This window comes from Phoenix dactylifera, unplaced genomic scaffold, assembly GCF_009389715.1.
Source record: "Phoenix dactylifera cultivar Barhee BC4 unplaced genomic scaffold, palm_55x_up_171113_PBpolish2nd_filt_p 000007F, whole genome shotgun sequence".
Classification (NCBI taxonomy): Eukaryota; Viridiplantae; Streptophyta; class Magnoliopsida; order Arecales; family Arecaceae; genus Phoenix; species Phoenix dactylifera.
The window spans coordinates 339,694-353,917 of NW_024067666.1; the positions used below are offsets into that span (position 1 = coordinate 339,694).

General features: G+C 39.9%; 1 protein-coding gene across 3 annotated transcripts; it reads left to right on the plus strand.

Moving 5' to 3' along the window:
* Positions 1-13,744, plus strand: LOC103705411. Of its 3 annotated transcripts, XR_003385338.2 has the most exons (6): positions 3-126; positions 276-357; positions 6,268-6,398; positions 10,551-11,000; positions 12,702-13,320; positions 13,442-13,744. XR_003385338.2 is itself a non-coding variant. In XM_008789112.3 (5 exons), the coding sequence occupies exons 2-5, from the start codon at positions 331-333 to the stop codon at positions 11,297-11,299; spliced, it is 657 nt and encodes a 218-aa protein (XP_008787334.2). In that variant the 5' UTR covers positions 1-126; positions 276-330; the 3' UTR covers positions 11,300-11,443. The 3 variants fall into 3 exon arrangements, 2 of the variants coding, with proteins under 2 accessions (XP_008787334.2, XP_026659808.2); XM_008789112.3 differs by lacking the exons at positions 12,702-13,320; positions 13,442-13,744 and adding an exon at positions 11,251-11,443 and having other exon boundaries at positions 1-126; XM_026804007.2 differs by lacking the exon at positions 13,442-13,744 and having other exon boundaries at positions 12,702-13,354.
* The last annotated feature ends 480 nt before the right edge of the window (positions 13,745-14,224 follow it).

The following is a 14,224-nucleotide window of genomic DNA, read 5'->3' on the forward strand; positions in this document are numbered from 1 at the left end:
AGGGAGGGAGGGAGAGAGAGGAGGACGGCATCTGCGCGGCGGGCGGCGGCGGCGGCGGCGGCGTGGGGAACGAGGGGAGTAGGTGGCGGTCGGGCAGGGGGCGGTGGGAGCAAAGCTTCTTTAAAGGTAACTCCTATCCTTTTGCTTGATTTTTTATTCCCAAATTCTCTTTTTTATGCTGTTGCTGCTTTGTAATTTTGAATTTATATTCGTGTTGATTTTTCAAAGATATTAATTAAATGGGTGGGATATCTTTAATTGTGAAAATTGTTTAGTGGAATTCGAGGGATTCAAGGGTCGAGAAATGAAGGTCTGAAATTAATTCGGAAGATGGCATTGTTAGCACATCAGGCGCAGGTATGTGATATCAGATATCCAGCTTCCTGTTGTTTGCACGATTTGTCTTGTTCCACTGAATTATGATTGGTTGAGGATATTTTTCTTGGAGAAATTTGTTTCTTTCTTATTTATTTTAGGAAATGTATTTAAAGTTTTCTTAATTAGGAGTTATTTGATGAAAACAATGGAATTGTTTTTGGTTTTAACCATTTATGTCCCTTTAGGGGCATTGACCCCTTTCCCTGACCCAGAAAAATAAAATTATTCACCAATTTGAGTGGTTATTTGTTTCGTGGCTATAGAGTTTAGAGAAGAAGAGGAAGAAGAAGATCTGGGCTGCTTTGAGTGAGCCAACTTCATAAACTAGAGAATAAGGATAATATTTAACTGTTTTACTATTCCGACCAGATTGGTTTCAATAGACTACAAAAATAGGACTCCAATATCGTATAACTACCTACCCACATTCACCACTTTAGAGTGCAAAGGCCCAAACTACTTCAACACCCAGGGATGTGCACTGCTTGGATTGGGTCGGTTTAGGGATAAAATTGAAACCAATCCGCTTAAAATTGATTCCCTAAAACCAAAACTGTAACCAAACTGATGGTTTATAAAAAATGAATGAAATTGAACTGAGATATTCGGTTTGGTTTATCGGGTTGAGGAGATCCAATTTGAGGATTGTTGTGCCAAGATAAGAATATCCAAGCATTGCTTGTTCGTGGTAGTTTTCTTGGAGATTTTGTTTCAAAAATCCATCTAAAAAAATCTACAAATCCAAAAGAAAAAGGGGGGAGAGAGAAAACAGGACTTACAATCAAAGTAGACCAGAGAAAGCTTTTGGATGCTCTCCAATTCCTTCTAAACATCTGACTCCAAAATATCTCTTCACCGTACTTCCCTTTCCAAGAATCAAAAGAAAGGCATTGGGATAGGAAGTGAAGTGATCAATTAGAAAGAGAAGAAAAGATTAAAAAATAAATAGTTAAGAAAGTGATAATGATCTGATGAGGAGATTCCTGGCGCCAAACTTTATGAGGGAATAATAGGGCTTGAAAGAGATGGGATACCCCCCGAGGCACAAGAAAGATGGCACCATTGCCCATCACGACCGAACCAGCCACCAGGCAATGACACCATTGGTTCGTCGTCCTTGGATTGGTGGGATGAGGGGGCTTCGGTGGTCGCGGTGGTGAAGAGGAAGAGATGTGGCAAGATAAAGTCCATGGGAGATGAAGAGTTGCAACAATCTAGCGGGATGAGGGGGATCTAGTGGCTATGGCGGTGAGGAGAAGATGAGATGGTGGGAGAAGGGGCGATGAGCGGTTGTTCGAGTGGGAAGGAGAACTGTGAGAAAGGATTAAGGTTAGGACTGAAACAGCTGAAGGGACTATATATAGTTAGACTTGGCTACATTCGACTGGATATCCACTCATATCCGATTAGGCGATGGAGGTCACATAACAATGATCTAAGCTACTGGATGCGATCTATTATCTCTAAATTATTTACATATAAAAAATTTTATGATTTAGAGACTTCTAGCCTGTGGATCAAGTAGTCAAAAGAATATGTATTGTTTCATGCTTTTTAAACTGTCTAATTTTTTGAGAGCATAGGTTAGGAGTCTCCAAATCAAAGAATTTTTGGTATGTAAGCAATTTAGAGATAGTAGATTACATCTAATAGTTCGCACTACTAATGGAAGAGTCTCATCATCTGATCTAAATCTGAACGAATTTAAGTAGAGATCTACTCAAATGTAGCCAAGTGTACCTCTCTCTCCATATATATATGTGTGTGTGTGTGTGTGTGTCGATTTTTTGATTTGGGTTGACTTTTCAAAATCCTAATGGAAATTGAACCGATTTTTTCATTTTGAAAAATTTTCAAACTAAAACAGAATCGACTATGAAAAAATTGGTTTAAACCGAACCAAAGTGGTCGGTTTGGTTCGGATTTGTGATTTGGTCATTTTTTTCACACGCCTATCAACACCACAAATGACAAATATATAACAACCATAAAGTAACAAACATAAGAGATTTTTACATAATAAACTAAGCAAAAGTGGCATAACAGTCCAAATACATAAAAATTCATCCCTTTCCTTAAAGAACCTTGTCCTCAAGGTTGGCATTAGAAAAGCATTTCATTATCTTGTGATATTTTTCCCAAGTAGCACCCTCCTTTCCAACTCCTTCCCATTGTACAAGGACTTTTGTAGTAGCCTACTTTCCTTCTTGACCATGTGGCGGTCAAGCATGGCTGCTGGCTGTGGCCATATAACACCTTTATGTGTCATTGGAGGCAATGTAAGATGAATAGAAATATCACTATACGCTTTCTTGTTGAAGCAAGAGATATGGAACATGGTGTATAAGGGAACTTTCTGGCAATCAAGTTTGTAAGCAACTTGCCCAACATATTGGATCACCTTGTATGGGCCAAAATATTTGGGAACTAGCCTGGGGTTCCTTCTCATTGCCACAGTTTTTTGTTGGTGGTTGAAAGAAAAATCCTCCACATTTAAAGCATTTGATACGATCTGGAGCAACACGCAAGGGATCACCAGTTGCTTTCTTGTAGAGGGCGAGATCCTCCACATTAAATGTTGGACTAATTCCCAACTTAGGAGGTAAACCTAGAACATAGGCATTGGTATTGATTTTGTGGAGAATCTTATAGGGTCATTCATTTTTCTCTTGTAGTTTCTTCATAACACCCAATGGACACCTCTCTGGACAAGAGTGCACCAGCAGCACCCACATCAAGTAACTCGCAAATGACAAAATTCTTGCTAAAGGAACTAGGTTTACGGAATCGACGGTCCTTAAAATGATAACCATCATGGATGATATAATCTGCACTTTTGGTATGTCCATCACTCATTAATGATTTGTAAATTTTGTTAAAATCTTGACAAGAGGCACATTCATGTCTGATGCACTCAAATCTATCCGTCTTGACATAAGCAAGATGCAAGATAGCCACCACTATGCTAAGAGCGTCAACAGGTAGGAGAAAGGTGTACTCTTGGATAAACTCCAACCACTTAATGTGTTGAGGCCTTTGTTGCTTTCAAGAGTCCAAATGTTTAAGGGCTTGATGGTCTAAATACAAGACAAACTCTTTAGGTAGGAGATAATGCATCCAAAATCTCAATGCATGCATAAATGCATAAAATTCTTTGTCACAAATGGAATACCTTTGTACTTTGTCTAACCTTATTTAGTTTCTCACTAGAATAAGAAATAGGATGGCCCTTTTTGATTTAATGCACCAGCTATCCTTGCTTCTAGAGCATCACAAACTACCTCTATCTCTCGTGATCACAAGCTTGTGATAGAGGAAGTCATGTTGGCTCGTTGAACCCATCTGTACTCCACCAATACATTTCTTAAGGTTCCACCAGATTGGATGCTTGAGTTCCAGCAAGGTTAAACAATTGAAGAAATGAAATTCGATGTCACATTTTGCCATCTTTTGGAGTTCTATATCATTCATTACAGCCAATTCAGGAGCCAAAATTTTCCATCCCGAATCGATTGCATGATAAGGCTAGAAAAATCCCGCACAATTTTTCCAAGTGCCCATAGCTAATGAACCCTAAGAACAACATCAGATCCTCCCAAACCTACGAGGAAAAACCATAGTGATTGAGTGCCCTTGGAGATTTGGTGTTACCCCTGAAAACCCAATGGCAACCATAACCTGGAGTTGACCTCTAGATTGAATTGGAGGCCAATCTTTTTAGCAACTGTAGAATGAAGAAAATCAGGAGCCAAGCCTAAATCAATCAACACAGCCAAGCTTCGTTGGTCCAATTTCCCTTCCAATCGCGTGGTTTATGGTGTAGAAGCGCCTGCAATGGCATGAAGACATAACTCAAGTGTTTTTTCTAGTTTCATCTTAACCATTATCCACAATATCGTTAGGCATTTCCATGATATCTGCACTCCCTTGTTAGGGTTCCGCACTGTCCAGCAGGTACAATTTTCTAAATCTGCATTTATTCCTGGGGCATATTTTTCATTACAATTGTAACACAGCCCATGATCACATCTTTCTTACATCTCTGCTTGTGCAAGCCTTTTGATTGGAATGGTCAAAGGTTTAGTAACATTGACATTACCAGAGAGTCTGGGTTTATGCTCCTTTAAAGCATATAGGCCTCCTCCGTAGGTTCAACTTCACCTCTTGCAGCCTGGCCAGACCATTATGTGCCGAAAGAGTCTTGGATTTAAACATTTGGACATCCAACTGAATATCATCCGTAAGCTTGGCGATGAAGCAAATCACTATGAGTGTTTTGTCAATTCCTTTAACCCGATTTGTTAAGATTTCAAATTGGGTTTGGTACTTCTCTACAATTGTAGTTTGTCTTAGTTTTGCGAGAGCAGCTGCTAGATCCTATAATTCTGTTGGGCCAAACTGGGTTTTCAAAAATTTAGTGAAAGAATCCTAACTAATAACAGATATCCATCCATATGAATGATCAACATGCCTTGTGCTTCATATAAAAAGAGGCGAGTAAAGACCAATCCTGAAGGTTGGTTTGATGGTATGTAAAGAATTGTTCTGCTCTATAAGCCCAACTAGTTAGATCGGTTCTATCGAACTTAGGGAAGTTCAAGCGAGTTGTTGTTTGACTGCTACCCAATGATTTAAAATTTTGGCCTTTGAAGTGATGATTTATTGTGTCCATCTGATCCATCTCCTCGATCTTTGTTATGGCATTGAGACAAGGATTCATAGTTCTCTACGACAACATGGAGTTGTTGCATGAGTCCTTTGTGATGACCTTTTGTTACAAGCAAATTGTTTCTTGCAACTAATTCACTGACTTTGCTAATTGAGAGAGTCTAGTAGCCATGGCCATATATGGAACAACCTAGCTCTGATGCCAAAACTATCACATGGCCGAGGAGTTTAAAGAAGAGGAAGAAGACCTTGCTGCTTCAAGGGAGCCAACCTACTAAATTCTATAATGAGGATCACAGTTCACTATCCTTTCAGTTCCATTTATGTTAGTTCATATGGAATTCAACAATAGGACTCTAATATCATGGATTTACTTTCCGATGTTCATCACTAGAGACTTCAAAAACACAAACTACTTATGCTACTGTCTCAACTTTTGGGATGGTTTGGCTTCGTGATTCCATATTGGGATGCTATTTTTTTCCAAAATTGTAACTTTTTGTCTTAAATAAATTTATTTAATAAATTTTGGTAAATTTTGATATCCTTATACATGGTTTCTAAGTCAATGACGGGGTGAAACAAAGCCATGCTTAACAACACTTACTGCTTCCACAAACTGGTTCATTTTCAGAATTTCACAGAGACAGTAGAGAAGGGATTGGGAATAAGAAGAAAAATTAAGGGAAGAAGATGAACATAATAGAAGGGAAGGAGTTATAACCCTACTAGGCTTTTTTCTTGTATTTATTTTCGCAAATAATACTGAAAATGTGAGCTAACAACTGACCATGCTACCTAGGTAGCTTTCTTTTATTCTCAATTTTGGATTCTCAAACTTATACAATTTTGAAGTTAATGAGAATTTTATTGTGGTGATTTGGCATTGCACGAGTAGTCATGTAATTCTATTTTAATCTCTTGTAATAATGAAATTGGTAGAGAAAATTTAGCAAAATTTTGTTCTTCTAGAGAGCTAATATAGCTAATACCCTGCAAAGTAGATCTTGGAAGATTTGGTTCCCCTTCAAGCAAACCTTCTTGCCTTTTTTAACATGAATAGAGTTTTCATGAAGTTGGGCTTGAAAAAAAGATATGGAAAATCCGAATGTCGATATTGGTGGATGGCTTAGTTACTATGTCATGCGTATTGTTTCCATGTGTAGTACCAAACTAGATCACTAATATTCTTTGATTATCCATGTTTGTATTTTGCTGCAGGGTTCTTATTCAACCCATTCCTTGAGAGCTAAAGCATTGACCCATGAAGTGAGGTGGAGATCTTTTGTAGCATTTCAGTTCATTGGAAGGAAAGATAAGTTTATACCATTGAAGCTTCGGTTCCATTTCAGGTGAGAGGTAAAAAGTTTAAGGCACACTTTGGCATGGCTGTAGGTAGTAGAGCTTTTGTCTATAGAGCTTTGGGCAGTAGAGCTTTTAATAATTTTTTTTTTCTGTCCGATAACTACATATTTGAAGTATTGTGGAACTTTAGTAACCAAACTGAGAAAGCGCTTTTAATATAAGAAAACGACAATAAAGGATATCATATAGTGTTTTCATTTATCCAACTGTTTGTACTATAAAAAAATTAATATTATAAAGTATTCTTAATTTATAGATTATTCGCTTTGATATTTTAATCTAAATAATTTAATAAATAATAATATCATTATATAATACTATATTAGTATTTTATACAATATTCTATTACTATAATAAATAATATTATATTATTATAATGTGTTATTATAATATAATAGTACTAGCAAAATAATATCTATATTATTATATTATATTGTACTATCAAAAACTATTAGTATAGGTATTTTCATCTCCTCAGATACTTAGATTAAAATTAAAATAGCTTCATGACGTGTCTTAGTAGAGCTTTGCCCAAAAGTTTCGAATTGGAGCTTTTCCTTAGTATGCTTTTTCAGTTTTTGAAGGAGGTGGAAAGCTATTTCAAATATTTCCGAAATACCTCGTAATCACCCAAAGGAGCTTTTGACCCTCGAGGAAGAGGCTTTTTGGAGGGCCAAAAGCTTTGCTGAACTGGGTCTGAGAGTGATAAGCTATTTGAGCAGAAATACATTTTTTATTGTATCACTGTTGTATCATTGGTTTATCGTCAATGAATAATTGTTATGAGATTTGGAGTTGTTTTAAAAAAAGTTATATAGATCATGATGTTGATAGGAATTGGGAAACACATCATATATTTAACAAAACTTAAGCAAATCTTGGTGTTATTATTTACTAAAGAGGTTCCTTTATGTCATGTATTCTTTGATGTCTATTCTCCGATAAGTATTGTATTTGTAGTATCCAATATTTCCTTTTGCGACTGAAAAGAAATTAAGGTGGCTCTCTTAGTTTTGAAGTTGGAATTGGATATTCCTTTGTATAATGAAAGCATCAGCACTGTGGTACAAAAAGTGGTGCCGACCACTAGATCCAAGCTTTTGTTTTCCAATCTTATCAGGAAATGAAGAGCACATCTTTAATTTCATTGAGCGAGATCTCATTTCTTATAGGTTCCTTGTCTAGATGAATGTGTTAGAAGATATGAAATGGAAAACCAGAGAATTATGATGATTGATTGTCACCTTAAAAAAACCCAGGGATGAATTCTAGTGCAACTGAGGCAAATGATGGCTTTGCAGATTTTCTTAACTTACTATTTTTATCTTGTTTATCTAAACTAGGAATTTTTAAATCAAGATTATGTCGACATTTTTTTTGATAAAGAATTTAGTAAGATTAGGACTTTTTAATCTTAAAACCTAAATCGAAAACCCTTATCCCATCTTCATGGGGTTTGCTTTGTAGATTAAGTTATGATCTAAAAAGTTTGATAAGTAACATGTTTATTTTAATATCTGTTTTCCTATTCAATTTAATACTAATATTTTGGAGGGCTATAAATAGATATCTGAGTCCATTTGATGTGATGGATACACTTCTGGGTGCTTTTTATGATGGTGTAAGTCTTGTAAGTGTTATAGCTAGGGCTGTTAACGAGCCGAGCCGAGCCCGAGCCTCCGCAGGCTCGGCTCGGCTCGGCTCGTTTCACCAACTTCCCGGCTCGGGCTCGGGCTCGGGCTCGGGCTCGGTACCGAGCCCAGGATTGGGCTCGGGCTCGGGCTCGGGCTCGGGCTCGGGCGGCATAGCTCGGGCTCGGGCTCGTGAAGCTCGTTTGCCCGAGCCCGAGCCCGAGCCCGAGCCCGCCCCATCCCCAGCCCCATCCGGCCATCCCCGTCCCTGTCTCCGTCGACCGTCGGAGAGAAGAACGAGCAGCCGCCAGCCGAGCTCAGTTCCGGCGGTTCGTCGGAGATGAATGAAGGAAGGAAAGAGAAGAAGAAGAGAAGAAGGATAGAAAGAAATTAAAAAAAAGGAGAAGAATGACTCACCTTCTTCTTCTGAGACGAACGAAGGGCGGCGGAGGGAGCTCGGATCTGGAGAGCTCGCGGTCGTTAACAGCCCTAACGACCGGTGCCTTCTTCTGAGACGAACGAAGGGCGGCGGAGGGAGCTCGGATCTGGAGAGAGGGAGAGGGAGAGACGAACGAAGGCGACTCAGAAGAAAGAAATAAAAAAAGAGAAGACGCACCTCGTCGGCCAGTGCCTTCTTCTGAGACGAACGAAGGGCGGCGGAGGGAGCTCGGATCTGGAGAGCTCGCGGTCGTTAACAGCCCTAACGACCGGTGCCTTCTTCTTCTGAGACGAACGAAGGGCGGCGGAGGGAGCTCGGATCTGGAGAGCTCGCGAAAGCGACGATCGCCGGTGGAGGAGTCGGCAAAGAGGGGAAAAGAGAGAGGGGAGAAACGGAACCGAGCTCGGCATCGGCGGCGGAGGGAGGCAGCGAGTCATCGGCGGCGGAGGAGAAAGGCGAGAGGGGAGGGGAGGGACACCCGGAGGGGAGGAGGGGAGGGATACCCGGAAGAGGGGAGGGGAGGGCACCGGAAGCTTCTGGAGAAACCCAGAAGAAAGGAGAAGAAAAAAAGAAAAAAAAAAGAGGAGGTGGTCAGCCAGTCAGGTGGGAGGGAAGGATTAACGGATTGGGTTTGGATGAACGGGCTAAGTCCCAACCCAAACCAATCCAATTCGATTTTGGAGCTCTCTTTTGGGCTCGTTTGGGCTCGCGAGCTGCTCGGGCTCGAGCTCGGGCTCGGGCTCAGATTTAAACGGGCCTCATTTTGGGCTCGGGCTCGGGCTCGTTTGACTAACGAGCCGAGCTCGAGCCGGGCTTTTACCGAGCCGGGCCCGAGCCGAGCCCGAGCAGCTCGGCCCGTTTGACAGCCCTAGTTATAGCAAAGCTTGTTTTGACAGTCTTGTTACTCTGGAGGGTCTCACTCTACTATTTGTTTAATTTTTTATGAGAGTCAGAGTCTACTGAACTGGTCGAAATTGATCGGTTCAGCCTATACCGTACCGGTACCGGCCAGCACCGGTACGGTACAGCTATTGAATTCCGGTTGGAACCGAACGGCTCCGACTCGGGGTCGGAACCGAACGGCTCCTTGCCCGTACCGGTGCAAACCGGTACAAGCCCGGTACTGGCATCGGGGAAGAAGAAGAGGAAGAAGAGGAAGAAGAAGAGACGAAGCCTACTTGTCGTCTCGGGCTGCCCTCCTCCCTCGGGCCGACGAGGATCACCCGTCTTGCTCACGGTTCCGGCCTCTTCTTTGCTCGTGGGAGAGGGGGGGAAAGAGAGGAGGAGAGAGGGGAAGAAAGGAGAGGAAGAGGGTTCGGGAAGGAGGAAGAAGGGAAGGGGAAAAAAAAGAGGCTCCGCGCGGCGGGCAGCCCGCTTGCGCGAGCGCGAGTGGGGAATTGCTCGCGCCAGCGCGCGATTCCATGCGCAGGGAACCGTGCACAGTTTCTGCGCGGGGTAGCGAGCCCACGCGGCCCCGCATGGGCATTTAATGCCACGGGCCACTCTGTGGCTAAAATGCGGACTTGCGCACGTCCGCGCGCGCGCGTGGTGAAATTTTGTTTTTTTTTTTTCCGGTTGGCCGGTTTGGTATCGGAACTGGTACTGGCTCCCACCTATACCGAGCTGGTACTGGCCCCCACCGGTACGTCGGTTCAGTCGGTTCCGCGTACCTTGATGCGGGTAATATTTTCTATTCAAATAAAGGGTGCATATTGCTTTTGGGGTTAGAACTTTATCTTATTTTAATATAGATTATTTCTCAAAAGTGTTATGTAATTTTTTAGTGCAACTGCAATAAAAAGACTTTTTCAAACATATGAGGCTTTGATTTTCAGTTTATGAAGAGAATGTGTACATCCTTCAACTTATCCCTTCATTATCTTCTGAAATATATATTGAATGAACAGAAATTCTGTGGTGTTTTCATTTGTTTAGTATATTTTTATTGGAAATCTTGCTCTCTGCTGTTCCTGTGATGTCATGTATATCAAGTGCATGTAAAGTCTTATCATTTTTTGCAATTTCACATTGCTGAAAATTCTCTTGCATTATTTTGCTTGCTGTACCAGAGACGAACCTATTATTTTACCAAAGAGGAAAGCTTTCAAAGTCTCATCTTTTAAAGGCAATGCCCAGAATGATGAACGAGAAGGCAGAGACAGTGGCTCAAAATTTCGCAAGGCACCAGTTCAGCTCTCCGCACAACAAGAGAGAGAAGAAATTCTGTCAGATTCTCATGATGTGCAGAAGCATCCGCTATCGTATGCACCCGAAGGAAGAGAGGAAACTACAGCTGGATCTCTTGCAATACAAGAAGTATTCAGAAAGTGGTTGATCATGTTGCGCATGCAGACATCTAGTCTGAGAATGGATGGAAACTTCCATGGAGAACCAGCCGAGAATGTAACATCTGAAGGTCAACATGTAACTATGAGAATGCGGGCAGTGAATATGCTGAAGGTTGCACTCGTACACTTCCTGAGACTTGATGCAGCAATATCTATCCCATTATTGATATTGTAAGTTCTGAGATAGTGCCTTTGCTCATAATTGTTCTTTGCTGTTCAATTTTTCCACTTGAATGTGCTCATATACTCATATTAACTTGATATGGTATCTTTTTTCGACTGCATATTATTGCCATTAGTTTCAAGATCGCCTTCTCCATGCTTGCAATAATATACAATTTCAATAATGTTTTGGGAGATTTTCTATGGTAGCTATATGCACATATGATGATCTCTAATAGTGTATTCCGTTCTTTGTTAGGGGCTGTGTGGATTCTGTATCCCCTGCATGGGCAGGAAGTATATCATGAAGCTTTTTGTTTGGCTAAGGAGACGAGGTGGTGAAGGGAGTAGGAAGGATTGGAGGGGCAGTTGATTTCACAACCCCAAAAATATTGAGATAATTGCAATGTATCTGAAAATTGTTTCCAATATAAAATCTTGGGATTGCATTATTAACAGCCTCTCTGATCACTTATTTCGCCCTTTGCATCCTCGTCTCAGCTAATTCTAAAGTCTTCATGTTATATGCTCAACCATACAGATGGTGTCATACTACTGTGGCAGCTTGGCAATTCCTACAACCCTTCAATAATAAATTCTAAAGATGGCTTAACATTTTTATGTGTAATTAGACTTTTGACCTACTGTTAACAAATGGTCATTGACCAATTGTAATGAATACTAATCAATTTTAATTAAGTTAATATAAAATGATATTTGGACAAATTGGGATCGGTCACTTTTCATTGATATAAGAAGCCATGCAAGAGGCCAGGTCTAGGTAGTTATCCTTGTAATTAACTACCAAAAGGAAGTTATTTGGAAGAGCAACCACCAAGGAGAAAGTTACCAATGTAGGAAACTACCCCAGGGAAGGTAGTTATTTTTGTAACAAACTAATTTTCTGCATCATTAGAAGGCAAGAATACTTTTTAAAGTTAAGAGTCTTCCTAAGCTCCTTGCATGTCTCCAGGGATATCAACAGGGAATGGGGCTCTAATAGCCTTGTTATCTTAGGATTAGGATCCTCTCTAGAGCGAAAGCCTGACCTACTCTGGAGTTTATCTTGCTGTTTGCAACAATATTATGTATTAAAGGTATCAAAGAAGTATGACTTTAGATTGAATGAAGGTTAATTCATGTGCTTTATTGGATATGGTTCTTCTCTTCACTATGTATTTTATTTTTTTCACTTTAGTTTATCATTGAATTTAAGACTTTGCATGAGAGGCAAAGTAAAGAACCTGGACATTCTGGTAAAGCTTCCCTTTGACCTAAGCCACGATCAACCATGAGAAAAGTTAAAGTGTGCTAACACTTGGCTACAGTAAAACATACTTCAACACTTTATTCAGTTATTTTGTCTTTTACCTGAATGTTTTCAAGAGTTTGCTTATGATAAGAGGAGTTTTTGTTTTAGTTAATTATTTAAAGATATATGGTAAGTACAGTCATTGAGTTGTCAAAAGGCATGTGAATTTTTATTTTATTTTATTTTATTTTAAGGGTGTGGGGTTCTCCAATGCAATGTAATTTATCTTTATATAATCAATGAATCAAAGAATTGCAAAAGATTTTCTATGCTTCTTATCATAGTAGGATTATCTTGCTACAATTTAGTTACCCTACTTATCATAACATTTGTCCCCAGTGAGAGGAAATTAGATTTTAGCTAGGAAAGAAAGCTGATTTATGTGCTGTTTCTTGCAGCATTCCATGGTACCTAACAGTCAAATTGGTGTATGGAGTTGAAGTCACTAAGGAGTTGACACCTTTATGGGTTCTTGGGCCACTAATTGTTGCTTTCTATATAAAAATCATTCAAGGGCTCTGTTCGCTGTATTTTTTCCTCTTCATGCAAGCTGTTAGCCTGGTAAAGAACCTACCAATTTACTCTTCGTTGGTCTATACTTACATTGCTGAGGGAAAGCTTAAAGCATTTCTCTGGGCCCTCTTCTGGAAGCCTATAATAGTCATCAAAAACTTAGATTACAGAGCTCTATTCAGACAAAAGTTCAAACAACTTGAAGAGTGGGCAGTTGAGAAATATCTGGATTACATCGAATCGATATGGCCATACTATTGCAGAACTATCCGATTTTTGAAGAAAGCACATCTTATTTAGCTGCGGTTATCAAAGAATACAGCTATTGTAACCATATCTTTATGTATTTCGTGAACGCCCATTAAGTTTTGGAATAACTGATGATTTTTTATGACGATTTTGCTTGAAAAATAGTGATGCAGGATTGGATATTCTGGTATTCCTCATTACACAAACCTTTCCTCCTTGAGAATGAGATGTTATGATTGGGGATGTGATTTTCAGGTATCTGAACTCTTTATGGCAGTTATTTGATTTATTCTCTAATTGTTAAAATTTTCATTTTCCCTCTTGTTATGATGAAATGAAAACGTGATGACACCATTTGATGATCTGACCTTCACAGATCTGATACTTATGGGGTACATGGTGTTAATGTTTTTCTGGGATTCAACACGCAAGTACTTTGTCAAAATTTGTGAAGATTGCCATGTAAAATTTATGTTGTGCTATTGAGAGGTGAGGTTTTTATCTAATGTCTGGTGGTCCTGGAAGAATCATCTTCCAAGCTTTTGAGCTCTGCAGTATGGATTATTCGGATTAGAATAAATCAGTTTCCTAATATCTGAATGATGGCAGCATTTTGTAAAAAATTGGAAGAAATAATGTCTCTGGAGAAGTAGTCATAAGTGCAGAGTATTTTTATTTGTACAGATTTGGACATCAGCACCACAGCAAAATCAGCCAAGTGACTACGCTGCGATGTTTTTTGTTTTTGGTTTTTAGGGGATGGGTGTTTGAATTTGCTCGTGATTATTATGTGGGATTGCTGAGGGCATAAACAATGGAGCTGACTTGGAAGTTCATCAGTTTGAAGGACAGTTACCAAAAAAATAGTTTCTGGCTTGTTAACATCTGAAGTTGAAGAAATGCATACGGAATCAGTTTTAGATATTAAGATTAAGTGTTTCAGGGTTTTTTTTAAATAACTAAGAGCTTATTTGGATGTTCCTACAGGATTTGGCTGAAGATTACACTGTTCAGTTAAGCATTTGTGGATTACACTGCTTATTTAAGCGTGGCCTTATCGACTGGATCTTTAGCAGATGGGAGTCGGATGAGCCGATAATCCTTCCATTGCACCATCAATCCTTTCGGGTCGAACCACTCTGGTCATGCCATGTTGAAT

What these genes read in the sequence shown, in the direction of transcription:
- LOC103705411 (XM_026804007.2), top strand. Translation starts at nt 331, where the DNA reads ATGGCATTGTTAGCACATCAGGCGCAG. An exon ending in TGTTAGCACATCAGGCGCAG is followed by an intron (nt 358 to 6,267) that starts GTATGTGATATC and finishes ATTTTGCTGCAG; the next exon opens with GGTTCTTATTCAACCCATTC. An exon ending in TCTATCCCATTATTGATATT is followed by an intron (nt 11,001 to 12,701) that starts GTAAGTTCTGAG and finishes TGTTTCTTGCAG; the next exon opens with CATTCCATGGTACCTAACAG.